A 16,159-nucleotide genomic window follows, 5' to 3' on the forward strand; every position below is an offset into this window, starting at 1 on the left:
CCATAAACATCACAAATGGTCCTTTTGTTTGATTAATTCCGTCGATATATATCCAAAATGTCCATTTATTTGGCGTGTTTGATCCTGAAAAACACCGGTTCCAACTTGCGCAACGTGACTACAAAATATCTCAAAAGTTACCTGTAAACTTTGCCAAAACATTTCAAACGACTTTTGTAATACAACTCTAGGTATTTTTTAACGTAAATAATCGATACAATTGAAGATGGGATGATCTGTGTTCAATACAGGAGGAAAACAAACTGTAGCTAGCTTTCTGGTCACGCGCCTCTATCTAACAGTACACTACAAGTGACCCTAATTCAAGATGGCCGTACTTCTTCATTGCACAAAGGAATAACCTCAACCAATTTCTAAAGACTCTTGACATCCAGTGGAAGCGATAGGAACTGCAAGAAGGTCCCTTAGAAAGCTGGATTCCCAATGAAAACCCATTGAAAAGAGTGACCTCAAAACAAAACTAAATCTGAATGGTTTGTCCTCGGGGTTTCACCTACTAAATAAGTTCTGTTATACTCACAGACATGATTCAAACAGTTCTAGAAACTTCAGAGTGTTTTCTATCCAAATCCACTAATAATATGCACATCTTATCTTCTGGGGATGAGTAGCAGGCAGTTGAATTTGGCATGCATTTCATCCGGACGTGAAAATACTGCCCCCTGTCACCAAGAAGTTAAATTGCCAATATTGCTGACAATAGAGTCATTGGTATTTCAGGTGTCAATCTGCTGCTGGTAGTCAACCATCAACGTCATACCATTCACAAGCTGAAAGGCAGGTTCCCTTCATTGTCTCCATGTCTTCTTCCTCTTTTCTCAGATGGAAAATGGCTGCATTCTTAACGGGACCTACTCAGGAGGCTGTGTTCTGCCCAATAGGAGTGGTGCCCTCTAACGGCCAACTCCCCTGCCCTGACACTCTCCAGACCCCCAGACCTCAGGCTTTTACCTCTGACTGGGGACCTCCAGGGGACACTAACTGACTGGAGGGTCCCACCCACCCACCCTACCACTGGACCAGCTTGTTACTCTAGTTGACAACAAAAGCATCACTTAGGCCTAAATATTTTTGGTACTTTTGTTTGGTTGGGTTTGATGTTTCATAATAACATAATTATAATTTGAGTCCTTTGTTTACAATATGACGTCGGAGCGCTAAAGTTGAGTTTTATTCAGTTTTTAAAATAACTCAGAAGAAAATAATCTTAGTCTTAGAATTGTTGTTTCTGTTTTTAAATGTAAAAAATATATATATTTTTAGTCCTGGTGGAAGTACAACATGGTCATTGGTAGTCATGGAGACACCACCTAACCCTGCATGTATAGATGCTTACGGCACCATCACATTTATGATTTGTTGTGACACGTGACATCATGATCGGTGTCATGAGTTGTCATACAACAGGAATGGAACCTTCAAATGCAACGTCCAGTGCTCATGAGATTCCTCTATTGGGGAACGTTAATGAATTGTTTTGGAACATTACGTCATGTAAAGGAAAAACAGGTCTAGAATATCCTGCACTTTATTTCAAGCACCCAGTGATGCAGATACGGTAGTCGGTCAGGGAAACTAGGGTTATTTAGGTCCCCCCCAAAAAATGATACAGAGATGGACCTTCTTTTACGTTTTTAATATTTGAGGTTGGGAAATCTGTAACAATTGTCTTTTTGTTCTATTTTTTGCGGTATTATATTTCAGGTGATCGGTTGATGTTCTCACACTTCTGTACAATTGTCATATTTTTGTTCACTTGAATTATCATTTTGTTGTTGTTGTCGTTGACATCTTGTACCTCTGTGAGAGTTTGTCCAATACTAAGGTCAACTGACTCTGAACTAGCTGAAGGCTGCTTTGAATTCAGTATTTATTCATTTGTGATTCATTCCTCTAACATCCCTTACAACATACCATCTTGATGAGATGGGAAGTACTGTATATCGTCAGATACTAAACGTTGCCAGCAACTATTCCAGTCTTATGATGTTGATCTAATGACAGTTCACTGACAAATCTGAAAACCAAATGATCTCTTCTGGAAGGATACCATGTTGAATGTTTTCTGTAAATACTAAATAATTTGGGCAGTAGTGCTAAATATAATTATTTCATCATGGAGATGCTGAAAAGAGATTTCCTTGTAGTTGTTACAATAATTATCGTCATTATTTTTGTTATTATTACCATTATTGTCATTTATTGTGTTTTAAGTTGAAATGTGATACACATGTGGTTTCAGAATCAACTTGGTTTCTTTCCCCTTTCTGTTTTTTACTATTAAAATGTTTGATATATTTAATATGATTGATGTGGCCTATTAACAATATGATTTTTTTTTTTAAAGTGTAAACAAACAGCAATGGTTTTGAGAAGTACAGGTATGTAAAGTTCTGCGTCATTTCACTTGTTTTAAAACACTGCTGCTTATCGAACTCTTGTGTTGACTCTATTTGCATTATGCGTACAGTGCATTCGGGAAAGTATTCAGACCCCTTGACTTTTTCCCCATTTTGTTATGTTACAGCCTTATTGTAAAATTAATGACATTTTCTCCCCCCTCATCAATCTACACACAATACCCCATAATGACAAAGTGAAAACAGGTTTTTAGAAATGTTTGCAAAAAAATACTTATTTACATAAGTATTCAGACCCTTTGCTGTGAGACTCGAAATTGAGCTCAGGTGCATCCTGTTTCCATTGATCATCCGTTAGATGTTTCTACAACTTGATTGGAGTCCACCTGTGGTAAATTCAATTGATTGGACATGATTTGGAAAAGCACACACCTGTCTATATAAGGCCCCACAGTTGACAGTGCATGTCAGAGCAAAAACCAAGCCATGAGGACGAAGGAATTGCCTGTAGAGCTCAGAGACAGGATTGTGTCGAGGCACAGATCTGGGGAAGGGTACCAAACATTTCTGCAGCATTGGCGGTCCCCAAGAACACAGTGGCCTCCATCATTCTTAAATGGATGATGAGTGTGCAAATCTGTCATCAAGGCAAAGGGTGGCTACTTTGAAGAATCTCAAATATAAAATATATTTTAATTTGTTTAATACTCTTTTGGTTACTACATGATTCCATATGTGTAATTTAATAGTTTTGATGTCTTCACTATTATTCTTCAAGGTAGAAAATAGTCAACATAAAGAAAAACCCTCGAATGAGTAGGTGTGTCCAAACTTTTGGACGGGTACAGTATGTAAAGGTGATTTTTCAAACCTGTTTATGCTGTGTCATGGGGTATAGTGAGTAGATTGATGAGGAAAGATAACATTTTAATCCATTTTAGAACAAGGCTGTACAGTATGTGGAAAAAGTGAAGGGGTCTGAATACTTTCCAAATGTACTGTACATGTACTCTCACATGTCACAAAAAAAGTTGGACTCTTCTGATATTCCAAATTGGTGCCATACTACTGAAACTCAATTCATTTAACATATTGAGAACTTTATTTTGAGTCTTTTACTCAGTCACATTGAATTTATTTTAACATGTGAACAGGAACAGATGTAGTTGTTATGAGATACATTTTGACCCAAGGCCTTTGACTGCTTGTTTTAAATGTATTATTTTGGTCGTTTGAAATAAATGATTTTTGCAATCACATTGATACGGGAAATGTTAATTATTGTGGATTAGAATTCATGCAGATTTTTGTAGGGGTTGATACATTTTTTTATTAGGCCAAATCAAGTCTGACAGTTTAAAGTTTGAATACAAGTTTGCATGGTAGGCATTTTGGGGTCCATGAAAACACTATATAAATCCCAGGTATTATTATTATAATATTCAATGAGTCATCTGAAAAATAACTATGTCCAATGGAGACAAATATGAAAAGCATGAATCACATGAAAGAGGCAGACTAAAATAGCTCTTTATGATGGTTTAGAAGTATTCAGACAGGCTTTTAAAGGCATGGCCTGTTCACTGTCCTCTCCCCTCCATACTCATACTGCTATTTGGCCAGACCGCTCTCTCTCTGCTTCTTAATAAGAGTTCAGAGTTGGCCAGGGCTGCTTTTTCCCCCCATCATATCCTCGCCTAAAACCAGACATGGTAAGTTTGAGTAGACCCCTTATTTTAAAAGGATGGCTCTAGTCCTCTTTAATTATTTCGGTAAAATATGAGTTTTTACTAGATGTCACTGACAGAGTGGGGGGGGGGGGAAGCTGACTACAATATTTGAGCATGCTTTCTAGTGTGTGTGTGTAGCATCTTTCTGTGCCCAGTAGCCTCTACAGCCCTTGGCTTGTCCGGGGCTTTTCAAAAGACAAAATATAAATTTGGGTTCGCTGACGAGGCTTCTTTTATCGTTGTTGTTGTTTCAGCTTTAATAGTGGAATGACCCAGACTGAGGAATGACCCAGACTGAGGAGCCTCGTCTCGGCCCACAGTACTCACCATGATGCTTTGTGATCAGCGAGAGGTCCGCCAGAGGGGAACAAACGCCATGTGGGTGGAGTGGGAAGGAGTTTTAGTTTAGAGTGTATTAGTTACATGCACAGGGTCACATATGTAATTGCAGGGTGCTGTGAAATTCTTAAGCTCCGAGCTCCGAACTGCAATCTGGGGAGCAGCACAGCGAAGCAAAAAATTGTCCATAAGACCATAACCTGTAGATTTACCATCAGGGAATGACTTCAGTAGGTTTAACACCTCCTCCACTGATCATAATATGATCATAAATCCATTGGACAATTGCTTGTTTGGAAGAATGTATGTTTACATTGTTGCTCAGTAAATTAATTTTCTTTGTAAAAAAATCTGCAAAATGATTGGCAACATCAACTGGTTTTGTTATCATTCTCCCGTCAAACTCCACACTAGATGGGCATGATGAGATAGATGTACCAAGTAAGCCCTTAACTGTGTTCCATACCTTTTTACAATAATTTTTACAATCAGTAAAAGCATTGTTGTAAAATTACTTTTTTTTCCTTCGATTCAATTTAACTGCATAATTACGTAATGTTCTATAATTCTGTTAATCAATTTCAAATTTTGACTTGGCTGCTAAGACTTTTGCCATATTTCTTTGAGAAAAAGCTTCACCCAGTTCATCATCAATCCATGGAGATGGACAAGCACCAACTGTACTCTTTCTTATAGGGGCATGATGGTCCATTACCTCAGTGAGCAAATCAATAAAACATTCTGTAGTGTGATTTAAATCATCCTCTAGATAAATAAACTCCCAGGGTACAGCAGCCAAATCATTTAGAAATAACTCATGATTAAATGTTTTACAATTTCTCTTAACCACAATCCTAGGGGGTTTCTTTGGAATCTTGGTGTTCATGGTTATGGTCACAATATTATGGTCTGTCCAGCCCACTGGAATTGATCTGGCTTTTAAGCATCGCAATGGTATATTACAGAAGATCAGATCAATGCATGTGTCTGAACGATGACTCAACTTAACTAGTAGTATCATTAACCATTTGTTTCAAACCACAGTTCTTGGCATATCTCATCAATTGTTCTATTCAAATTATTGTGATCCTTCCAATTTATATTAAAATCATCCAAGATAAATACATCTTTGTTGCTATCTGTGGCCTGGTCAAACCCAGTGCATAAGTCATCCAAATTGGACACCTTAGAGCTAGGAGGTCTATACACACACACTACCAATATTGCTGCCTGGTGAGGCAGATGTACCTGAGCCCATAGTGCCTCTACTTGACATACATTAAGGTCATCCCTCCTCTTAAAAGGTATATGATTCTGAATATACAGTGCTACACCCCCACCATTCCTATTCCTGTCTCTTCTCAGTAAACTATATCCATGAATGTTCATTTGCCCATCATTTACAGATGTATCTAAATGTGTTTCGGTCAAAGCCAAAATATGAATATTATTTATGTTGACCAAGTTAAAAAGCTCATGTATTTTGTTAGGAAGGCTAGATACATTAACCTGAGCCATATGCAACCATATCCTTAACAAGTGAGGATCAATAGAGCATGTATTCGTTATTTTATTTTTATTTAACCTTTATTTAACCAGGTAGGCTAGTTGAGAACAAGTTCTTATTTGCAACTGCGACCTGGCCAAGATAAAGCATAGCAGTGTGAACAGAAAACACAGAGTTACACGTGGAGTAAACAATTTACAAGTCAATAACACAGTAGAAAAAAAAGAGAGTCTATATACATTGTGTGCAAAAGGCGTGAGGAGGTAGGCAAATAATTACAATTTTGCAGATTAACACTGGAGTGATAAATGATCAGATGGTCATGTACAGGTAGAGATATTGGTGTGCAAAAGAGCAGAAAAGTAAATACATAAACAGTATGGGGATGAGGTAGGTAAAATTGGGTGGGCTATTTACAGATGGACTATGTACAGCTGCAGCGATCGGTTAGCTGCTCAGATAGCAGATGTTTGAAGTTGGTGAGGGAGATAAGTCTCCAACTTCAGCGATTTTTGCAATTCGTTCCAGTCACAGGCAGCAGAGAACTGGAAGGAAAGGCGGCCAAATGAGGTGTTGGCTTTAGGGATGATCAGTGAGATACACCTGCTGGAGCGCGTGCTACGGGTGGGTGTTGCCATCGTGACCAGTGAACTGAGATAAGGCGGAGCTTTACCTACCATGGACTTGTAGATGACCTGGAGCCAGTGGGTCTGGCAACGAATATGTAGCGAGGGCCAGCCGACTAGAGCATACAGGTCGCAGCGGTGGGTGGTATAAGGTGCTTTAGTAACAAAACGGATGGCACTGTGATAAACTGCATCCAGTTTGCTGAGTAGAGTGTTGGAAGCTATTTTGTAGATGACATCGCCGAAGTCGAGGATTGGTAGGATAGTCAGTTTTACTAGGGTAAGTTTGGCGGCGTGAGTGAAGGAGGCTTTGTTGCGGAATAGAAAGCCGACTCTAGATTTGATTTTAGATTGGAGATGTTTGATATGAGTCTGGAAAGAGAGTTTACAGTCTAGCCAGACACCTAGGTACTTATAGATGTCCACATATTCTAGGTCAGAACCATCCAGGGTGGTGATGCTAGTCGGGCGTACGGGTGCAGGCAGCGAACGGTTGAAAAGCATGCATTTGGTTTTACTAGCGTTTAAGAGCAGTTGGAGGCCACGGAAATCAAATCAAATCAAATTTTATTTGTCACATACACATGGTTAGCAGATGTTAATGCGAGTGTAGCGAAATGCTTGTGCTTCTAGTTCCGACAATGCAGTAATAACCAACAAGTAATCTAACTAACAATTCCAAAACTACTGTCTTGTACACAGTGTAAGGGGATAAAGAATATGTACATAAGGATATATGAATGAGTGATGGTACAGAGCAGCATAGGCAAGATACAGTAGATGGTATCGAGTACAGTATATACATATGAGATGAGTATGTAAACAAAGTGGCATAGTTAAAGTGGCTAGTGGTACATGTATTACATAAGGATACAGTCGATGATATAGAGTACAGTATATACGTATGCATATGAGATGAATAATGTAGGGTAAGTAACATTATATAAGGTAGCATTGTTTAAAGTGGCTAGTGATATATTTACATCATTTCCCATCAATTCCCATTATTAAAGTGGCTGGAGTTGAGTCAGTGTCAGTGTGTTGGCAGCAGCCACTCAATGTTAGTGGTGGCTGTTTAACAGTCTGATGGCCTTGAGATAGAAGCTGTTTTTCAGTCTCTCGGTCCCAGCTTTGATGCACCTGTACTGACCTCGCCTTCTGGATGATAGCGGGGTGAACAGGCAGTGGCTCGGGTGGTTGATGTCCTTGATGATCTTTATGGCCTTCCTGTGACATCGGGTGGTGTAGGTGTCCTGGAGGGCATGTAGTTTGCCCCCGGTGATGCGTTGTGCAGACCTCACTACCCTCTGGAGAGCCTTACGGTTGAGGGCGGAGCAGTTGCCGTACCAGGCGGTGATACAGCCCGCCAGGATGCTCTCGATTGTGCATCTGTAGAAGTTTGTGAGTGCTTTTGGTGACAAGCCGAATTTCTTCAGCCTCCTGAGGTTGAAGAGGCGCTGCCGCGCCTTCTTCACAATGCTGTCTGTGTGAGTGGACCAATTCAGTTTGTCTGTGATGTGTATGCCGAGGAACTTAAAACTTGCTACCCTCTCCACTACTGTTCCATCGATGTGGATAGGGGGGTGTTCCCTCTGCTGTTTCCTGAAGTCCTGAAGGAGTGTTGTATGGCATTGAAGCTTGTTTGGAGGTTAGATAGCACAGTATCCAAGGACGGGCCGGAAGTATACAGAATGGTGTCGTCTGCGTAGAGGTGGATCAGGGAATCGCCCGCAGCAAGAGCAACATCATTAATATATACAGAGAAAAGAGTCGGCCCGAGAATTGAACCCTGTGGCACCCCCATAGAGACTGCCAGAGGACCGGACAGCATGCCCTCCGATTTGACACACTGAACTCTGTCTGCAAAGTAGTTGGTGAACCAGGCAAGGCAGTCATCAGAAAAACCGAGGCTACTGAGTCTGCCGATAAGAATATGGTGATTGACAGAGTCGAAAGCCTTGGCAAGGTCGATGAAGACGGCTGCACAGTACTGTCTTTTATCGATGGCGGTTATGATATTGTTTAGTACCTTGAGCGTGGCTAAGGTGCACCCGTGACCGGCTCGGAAACCAGATTGCGCGGAGAAGGTACGGTGGGATTCGAGATGGTCAGTGACCTTAGATAGGCAGGGCAGGATGGATATAGGTCTGTAACAGTTTATAGTTGAAGTTGTCATACACTACAACACACAAAGTCAAATTTGAACATTCAATTAAAATAGCCAAGGAGTTACTCCAGAGTCCCGATACAATTGCCAATTGGGTTGGTTGTCCTTAACAATTTACACTGCCCCCCCACACACACCTTTTGCATACATTAGCAGTTTGAGAGCTTTGTATGGTAGCCAATATACTGAAATAACAAATTCCAAACACTCTATTTTGTAACTCCACGGATAATTCAGGTGTCCAAGATCACAAAATAAGACAGCCTTCCAACTGCAGTCGAACTAGACTAAAAACATAGGAAAGAGAATATACTATCAGCACTATTAGCAGATATGTTATTAAAGCAGATTTGTGTAATTAAAACATATTACAACTATTCAAGAACATACAGCAAATAAGATGTTAAACAGATCCCAACTTACGTTTCTTGACAAAAGGAGTTCTAGGGGGAAAGCATAGATTATTATTTTTTATTTTTTTTATGAAATCAGAGAACAAAGCACAGCACTTCCAAAGTTATATCCATGTACAAAATCAATGCACAAGTTCATCTGTCACACAGGATTCAAAACATTTACTTTACATGCATATTTTATTCAATATAAGGATCACAACATAATGGATACTTACGTAGAGTCTCCAGAGTCATCAGAAGAGCTTGAGGAAATTGTTCTGCTTCTGTCGGAACCTTAAATATGAAAACATTCATCCTGAACTTTCCTGAACAAAATTCACCTTAAAACAGCGGAAGATTAATTACTTCAATGGATTGCACTACAATATTAGTTGGATATTTTTCATAGCATGTAAACAGCATATCCTGTAAATGAACATAATCTATTGACAAAATTCACAGTATTGTGTGCGTTTGAGTAAGATCCCCAACCACAAGCTATCTGATTTTTATCTCCCTCACCCTCCATGATTATGCTTCACATTTTAGTCCTTTAGCAGACACTCTTATCCAGATCGACTAACAGTAGTGACTGCATTCATTTTCATAATTTCTTCCTACTACTCCCCCGTGGGAATCAAACCCACAACCCTGGCATTGCAACCGCCATGCACAAGCAACTAACATGCCCCAGGGCAGTGATTGGGGACACTGCCCTGTGTAGGGTGCCGTATTTCGGATGGGACGTTTAATGGGTGTCCTGACTCTGAGGTCATTAAAGAGCCCATGGCACTTATCGTAAGAGTAGGGGTATTAACCCCGGTGTCCTGGATAAATTCCATCACAGTCACCTAATCATCCCCATCTTACAATTGGCTCATTCATCCCCCTCCTCTCCCCTGTAACTATTCCCCAGGTCATTGCTGTAAATGAGAAAGTGTTCTCAGTCAACTTACCTGGTAAAACAACGGTAAAATAAAAATAACAGAGCTACATTTGTACATGTGACGTGTGGATAAATAAACAACAAAATGAAAATAATTTATGGGGGGAGGCCACCATCCAGACTATTTTTAAGAACCTATAAGAGGTCTGGATGACTAATAAACTCAAAACTCTACAGTGTCTTCAGGTCCACAAAATACCTTGATGGGGAGTCTGCATCAAGTCATTGGTGCATTTAAAGTGACATTTAGATTCCTTTGCATTCATTGACTGGTTTCAGATTGTTCATTGAAGAACCCGTTTTCAACTCCAACTATGAAGCTATACAAATACAGGAATAAATATTCTTACCTGTCGTATCTTCAGTCGGGCACTGGAGAGTATCAGCTGAATGGCTCACTGAAAAGCAACATATTTCTTATTTTAACATGTCAACATTAAACTGTGAAAATCACATAGGTTTCTACTTTCCCTACTGACACCGGGGACATTTAAACAAGAATGCATTAGTGGAAGACTTAGTGATAGGACATCACCAGAATAGTTGGGTGACTTATGAAGTCTCTCCACCACAGACCATCTAGGCTCCTCACCGTGTATGGTGATGTCATATTGCTGAGTCTGTACTTCCCTGCTTTAATTTCCCAGGTTTCAGTACGGAAAGTACATTGAAGACATACAAGTGAGTGTGGGGGGGGGGAGCACTTATCAATATAAAATGTATTATCACTGACAATAACTCTGCCTGGCAGTACTCACATTTTGATTTCTCCATTTCAGCAGGTTTTGCTAGGGGGAAATAAATATAGTTTTTATTTCAATCAGTATTGGAGGAAATGCCTTGACGGATTATTTACATACATTTTGCAAAGCTCTTTAATGTTCCAACTCCTCAAATTATACTCTTAATGAAAAGGGAAACAACTACCAGACTGAATTTCTTAACTGCCGAAAGGTCATATTTGAGTAAAATAGAAATCTGAATACTCACAATTGTTGAGCAGAAGAAGATTCTTCTCCAGGCGACTTACTGAGAATTGGGAAAAAAGGAACATTTCACAATCACTTCCACCTCACCTTTTCAGTAAGGAAAGTTGAGTATAGTTGAGTAGGTTACTGACTGATATGAAATCCTTCGTAAAGGATTCACTCCTCTATTGCATACAGCACAACACAGTTCAGTACTCACTTGGACATTGTTTTTCCTTTCCAGTTGTTGGTTCTAGAAGGATAGTCGAAAGATTAACACTATTATAGCTTCAGAATTTCAAAACTGACTAACCTTTCCCCGTGTAAGACTGAAAATAAATGTTATTCCAATAAACTAAGAGTTAAATGTCAGAATATTTGTTAAATTCAATATAATGATCACTGTATTGTTTAGTAGACACTGCAGCAATTGAGTAAAGTCGTTTCAAACCCCTCATGTTGCACTATTATCAACAGGGACATAGTGCTTAAAAGAATAGGTGGGTACTTACCTTTTCCTTTGCAGTACATCGTTCTCTTTAAGACAAGCACTAGGATAATAGGAGAGAACAGGTGTGGCAATTAGTTAATACCTTCTCTCATCATCATTGGTAATCTAAATCATATCATTTCTGTTTCAATCATTTCAATGACAAAACAACAGACATGTAACACTATGGTGTTGTGTATTATTGACATTCAAATGTACTGGATGTTTTAAGTTGTTGCCACATTTGTGTGTCTGCTGGTGTCTATAATGGTGAAGAGGGCTTGACGTACCAATCACACTGAAGGCCAATATGACCGATATCAAGACCATGTTGATAGTGATGATGATGATGGAAACCCCTGAGATCAAAGAAGAATTGCTCATTGTGAATACATTTGATTTCATGACACACATCACACTATTAGTGAAGACATTGACGAGACAATTAATCAAGTTTTGTGTTAATTGTGATTAAAACTGATCAGACTCTAGGGGCAGAGGATGACAACATCACTTTTCACAGTGGCCAATAAGAATGCACGTTTGAAAAGAGGCTGCCATATACAACTGGTTTGCTAATAGATTAATAACATATAGAAGTCTAGGACATAACATTTAGATGTAATATTTAGAAACAAAATCCTGAATTCCCAGGGTCCTTGAGAACTGACTTAGATAATAGGAGTACTACTAACCCTGAGTATTCCTGCTGTTGCCACGAATGCTGTCCCTGTTAGCAGACAGAACCACATCATTGCCGCTGTGTTTGACAGTGCATTTGTAGTCGTTCTTCTGTAGGTCTTCAAGGGACACAGTGAGATGGGTTCTCTTCTGATACGTCCCATCCCCGTTAGGCAGGGTCTCTTCATGCACCACATCCACACCATGGACTTCTACCCCATCTCTTCTCCAAAATATCATGATTGCGTTCGGATAGAAGCCTGTTGCATGGCAGGTCACAGGATAGGAGGGTTCTTTCTGAAACAAAGTTACCTGCGGTGGGACTGTGGAAAGCAAATATACAAACATCAGGATATTGATCAAATACATACATCTCTATAGTGTTATTTTGTTATTCAGATGACATTATCTGGCTGTACACTATTCCATAGGAAGGCTACTGGACAAGTTTGTTTGAAAGATCTAACTGTATGTATACATGTAATTAGAATCTCCAAGACATGGAAATAGTAAACCTACTAAAATTGTGTAAAAACAAACTAAGTCGTAACAATAACAACAATACCTGTCCTCTGCAGCATGCGTCTCCGATTGGAAACATATTTGTTCAGCCATTCATTACATGTGTGGGTTAGATAGTGAATTTTGGCTTTAAGTTTAGGAACATTAGCGTCCCACTTTATTTTGGTGATGTGTCCCTGCCGAACAGGTGCAATCCATCTTTCATTCTTCAGATCAAATAACAGGAAGTCCTCTCCTCCATATCCATACTGTTCATGTCCCTCTGTAGCACCAGTTTCCTCAACCCACTCACAGCTGTACATTACCTGCAATGTACGGGCACCTAAAAGGGAACAACATAGTAACATCGATCCTTCAATATTCAATGAGTGTTTACGGTTAGCCATCTATCAAAACATGCTCTGATGACGGCGTACTAACTTGTCTGGTTGAAGCGATCTCTTGCAGTGGCCATGTTGTTTTTTAACACCTTCTCAGTCGCCTTAAGAATTTGTGTATTTCTTCTCCAGAAGTCTGGATCCACGGCTTCTTTTACCCACTCCTGTCGAGCTACCACTTCCTTTGTAGAACTGTCATAGAAATAAATTGGTTCCTCATCCAGATAAGTAACAGCGCTGAACTCTGGAAGGCCAGTAGACTGTGGGAGCACTGTGTAGAAATACTTCAGGGAATGGGTAGCTAGAAAAGAAAAAAAAACAAGCACAGGTATGAATTAATGGATGGAAACGGAAGCAATACTGTTACATAAACACACACAATTACTTACTGAACTCATGGTAGCACTAGTAACATAACAGTATAATAATCATGGTAGCACTAGTAACATAACAGTATAATAATCATGGTAGCACTAGTAACATAACAGTATAATAATCATGGTAGCACTAGTAACATAACAGTATAATAATGATGGTAGCACTAGTAACATAACAGTATAATAATCATGGTAGCACTAGTAACATAACAGTATAATAATCATGGTAGCACTAGTAGCATAACAGTATAATAATCATGGTAGCACTAGTAACATAACAGTATAATAATCATGGTAGCACTAGTAGCATAACAGTATAATAATCATGGTAGCACTAGTAGCATAACAGTATAATAATCATGGTAGCACTAGTAACATAACAGTATAATAATCATGGTAGCACTAGTAGCATAACAGTGAACAGGCCATTTATGACCTACCTGGTCAACTGTTAAAACCTGGGACATTGATATCCAAAAGGTCCAAAAGGCTTCTCAACAGCTTCTACCCCCAAGCCATAAGACTGCTGAACAGCTAATCAAATGGCTACCCAGACTATTTGCATGCCTCCTCTTTTACTCTGCTGCTACTCTCTGTTTATTATCTACGTATAGTCACTTTAACTCTACCTACATGTACATATTACCTCAATTACCTCGACTAACCGGTGTCCCCGCACATTGTACATTGACCCTGTACTTGTACCCTGTGTATATAGCCTTGCTATTGTTATTTGACTGCTGCTCTTTAATTATTTGTTACTTTAATTTATTTTTTTACTTATTAATTTGTTACTGAACGCATATTTTTCTTAACTGCATTACTGCTGCCATACTGTTTATTATAATATTATTTATCGTGCTACAAGTCACTTTCTCCCAATCCCTGCCTACATGTACATATTTACCTCACTACTCCAGTATCCCTGCACATTGTTCATTTGGTACTGGCATTGACCCTGTAGCTGCCTCTTCTGTTTATCTCATGTTTTATGTTCATTTTCCTATTATACTTTGTTTTATATTGAATACTCCTTCTGTTGGGAAGGGCTTGCTAGTTAGACATGTCATGTGACAAATAAAACTTGACCTTGAACATTTTTGTGTTTACAAAAACAAATGGAAACAATGGAGGACAACTTTATATTTATTTAGGTATAGTCTAATGGGGTAAGGCAGTTGTACTTACAAGGCATGTGTTCAAGAATCAATGATTAAATACTATTAATTTAGGTGTCTATTAGACTACAGTTCTAGGCGTATTGCACATACCTTGGTATCCTATTTATAGGTCAAATTCTTTTAAATCAATGAGTAGGCTATATATTATACAATATTTTAGGTACCATTTGAGTAAGAAAAAAAATACTTACCTGCGCATGTCATGGGAATACCAATAATGGTCAAATATGAACAATCATATTTGAAACTATTAGAAATAGCCTAGTTTTAGAAGTCATTTAAAATCTGAAGTCGATGCAAAACAATCCAATTTCCAGGAAACTAGATGAATAAACATCGGACACACGTGATTGGCTGAAAATCCCGTTGTACACATCCTCACTTATATCCAGGCAGACTGTACTGGTGCAGGTTATAAATGAAAGTCACTTCGAGATCACGGACGAGACACAATACGCCATACTGACCCTGAATATAAAAAAAAGGTTACATTGACTTTTAAACAGTAATATTGTGTTCCGGTAATTTAGTAAGATATTCAGGGGAGGTGATTGTAGCCTAGTGTTAAGAGATTTAGCTACAACAAAAGGTGCATTTCTTTAAACAATGAGTGTGCTTGCCTTAGCGGTCTAAAGTAGCCTGCTTTGTGTACGCTCTTCATTGGTTTTGCCTCCCAATAAAATATTGTTTCTCTATTTGGGACAAAACACATATTAACTACGATTACGTTTGTTTATTTTGTATATATCATCATCAACCCTTCCCTGGCTGCAGATCCTGACACTCAGTTTTGGCGATAACCACGGAACTCCAACCTACATTATCACATTCAAGTTGAAACGAAAATAGCGTTGTAGGATGGTTGTTATTTTTACTTTCAAAACGGCGTTTGATTTAGGGCTTTAAGTCTAACCAAACTAAGGAAAGGCTCTCACCTGAGTTTGCTGTAGGCAGGTTGAGACACAACCATAATACCAGGATTTGGAATACCATGGTTGGTAGCAACTGTACCCGCAATCGCTGGTGTACGCAGGGTAGGCTCTTCTGCACCAAATCCACAAAGTGTAGACCTATTTCCTTATCGTTTCCTATAAAATAGATTTGGGCGCATAGAAATTTAGCGAATGATTAATACGGGTTTAACATTGTCACATGTAACTAGGCAGAGTCTGCCATGTCCATAAACATTCACTCTGTCACGGCGTTGTTAATCTCTTTTACAAGAAACGAAACCCATTTTCCAAATGCTTACTTGAAATGAAACGCGTTTTTCAACTACTTTAATAAAAAAATAAAACATGTTTTCAAATGTTCAAGTAACTTCAATTAATTAAGAGACAGATCCAAATTTACTAGGGGTGATCCAAAATAGGGGAGGGTTGTCAAAGTTATATATATATATATATATATATATATATATATATATATATACTGCTCAAAAAAATAAAGGGAACACTTAAACAACACAATGT

General features: G+C 38.9%; 2 protein-coding genes across 3 annotated transcripts in view; one reads left to right on the plus strand and one right to left on the minus strand.

The window, feature by feature from the left end:
• The window catches only part of LOC139380927 (aryl hydrocarbon receptor-like), a 54,713-nt gene extending 52,648 nt beyond the window's left edge, over nucleotides 1–2,065 (plus strand). The window contains exon 12 of the mRNA XM_071124095.1: nucleotides 844–2,065. Coding sequence (XP_070980196.1) covers nucleotides 844–918 — 75 coding nt within the window. The 3' untranslated portion in view covers nucleotides 919–2,065. The remainder of the gene's footprint in view (nucleotides 1–843) is intronic.
• LOC139380929 (major histocompatibility complex class I-related gene protein-like) overlaps nucleotides 1–15,884 on the minus strand; it is a 401,721-nt gene extending 385,837 nt beyond the window's left edge. The window contains exons 1-13 of one of the 2 annotated variants that reach the window (XR_011628486.1): nucleotides 15,623–15,884; nucleotides 13,173–13,430; nucleotides 12,796–13,074; nucleotides 12,245–12,553; nucleotides 11,840–11,908; nucleotides 11,572–11,610; nucleotides 11,280–11,312; nucleotides 11,082–11,120; nucleotides 10,850–10,879; nucleotides 10,442–10,489; nucleotides 9,382–9,439; nucleotides 9,174–9,193; nucleotides 8,700–9,037 (exon numbers count right to left, since the gene is read on the minus strand). Coding sequence is in view for 1 of the 2 variants with exons in the window: in XM_071124097.1 (XP_070980198.1) it covers nucleotides 9,033–9,037; nucleotides 9,174–9,193; nucleotides 9,382–9,439; nucleotides 10,442–10,489; nucleotides 10,850–10,879; nucleotides 11,082–11,120; nucleotides 11,280–11,312; nucleotides 11,572–11,610; nucleotides 11,840–11,908; nucleotides 12,245–12,553; nucleotides 12,796–13,074; nucleotides 13,173–13,430; nucleotides 15,623–15,680 (1,245 nt within the window). In the remaining variant the exon portion in view is untranslated. Of the gene's footprint in view, nucleotides 1–6,009; nucleotides 9,038–9,173; nucleotides 9,194–9,381; nucleotides 9,440–10,441; nucleotides 10,490–10,849; nucleotides 10,880–11,081; nucleotides 11,121–11,279; nucleotides 11,313–11,571; nucleotides 11,611–11,839; nucleotides 11,909–12,244; nucleotides 12,554–12,795; nucleotides 13,075–13,172; nucleotides 13,431–15,622 lie in introns of those variants that run through there. The other variant, XM_071124097.1, reaches the window with a different exon arrangement.
• Nucleotides 15,885–16,159: the final 275 nt, after the last annotated feature.

This window comes from Oncorhynchus clarkii, chromosome 22, assembly GCF_045791955.1.
Source record: "Oncorhynchus clarkii lewisi isolate Uvic-CL-2024 chromosome 22, UVic_Ocla_1.0, whole genome shotgun sequence".
NCBI classification, from domain to species: Eukaryota; Metazoa; Chordata; class Actinopteri; order Salmoniformes; family Salmonidae; genus Oncorhynchus; species Oncorhynchus clarkii.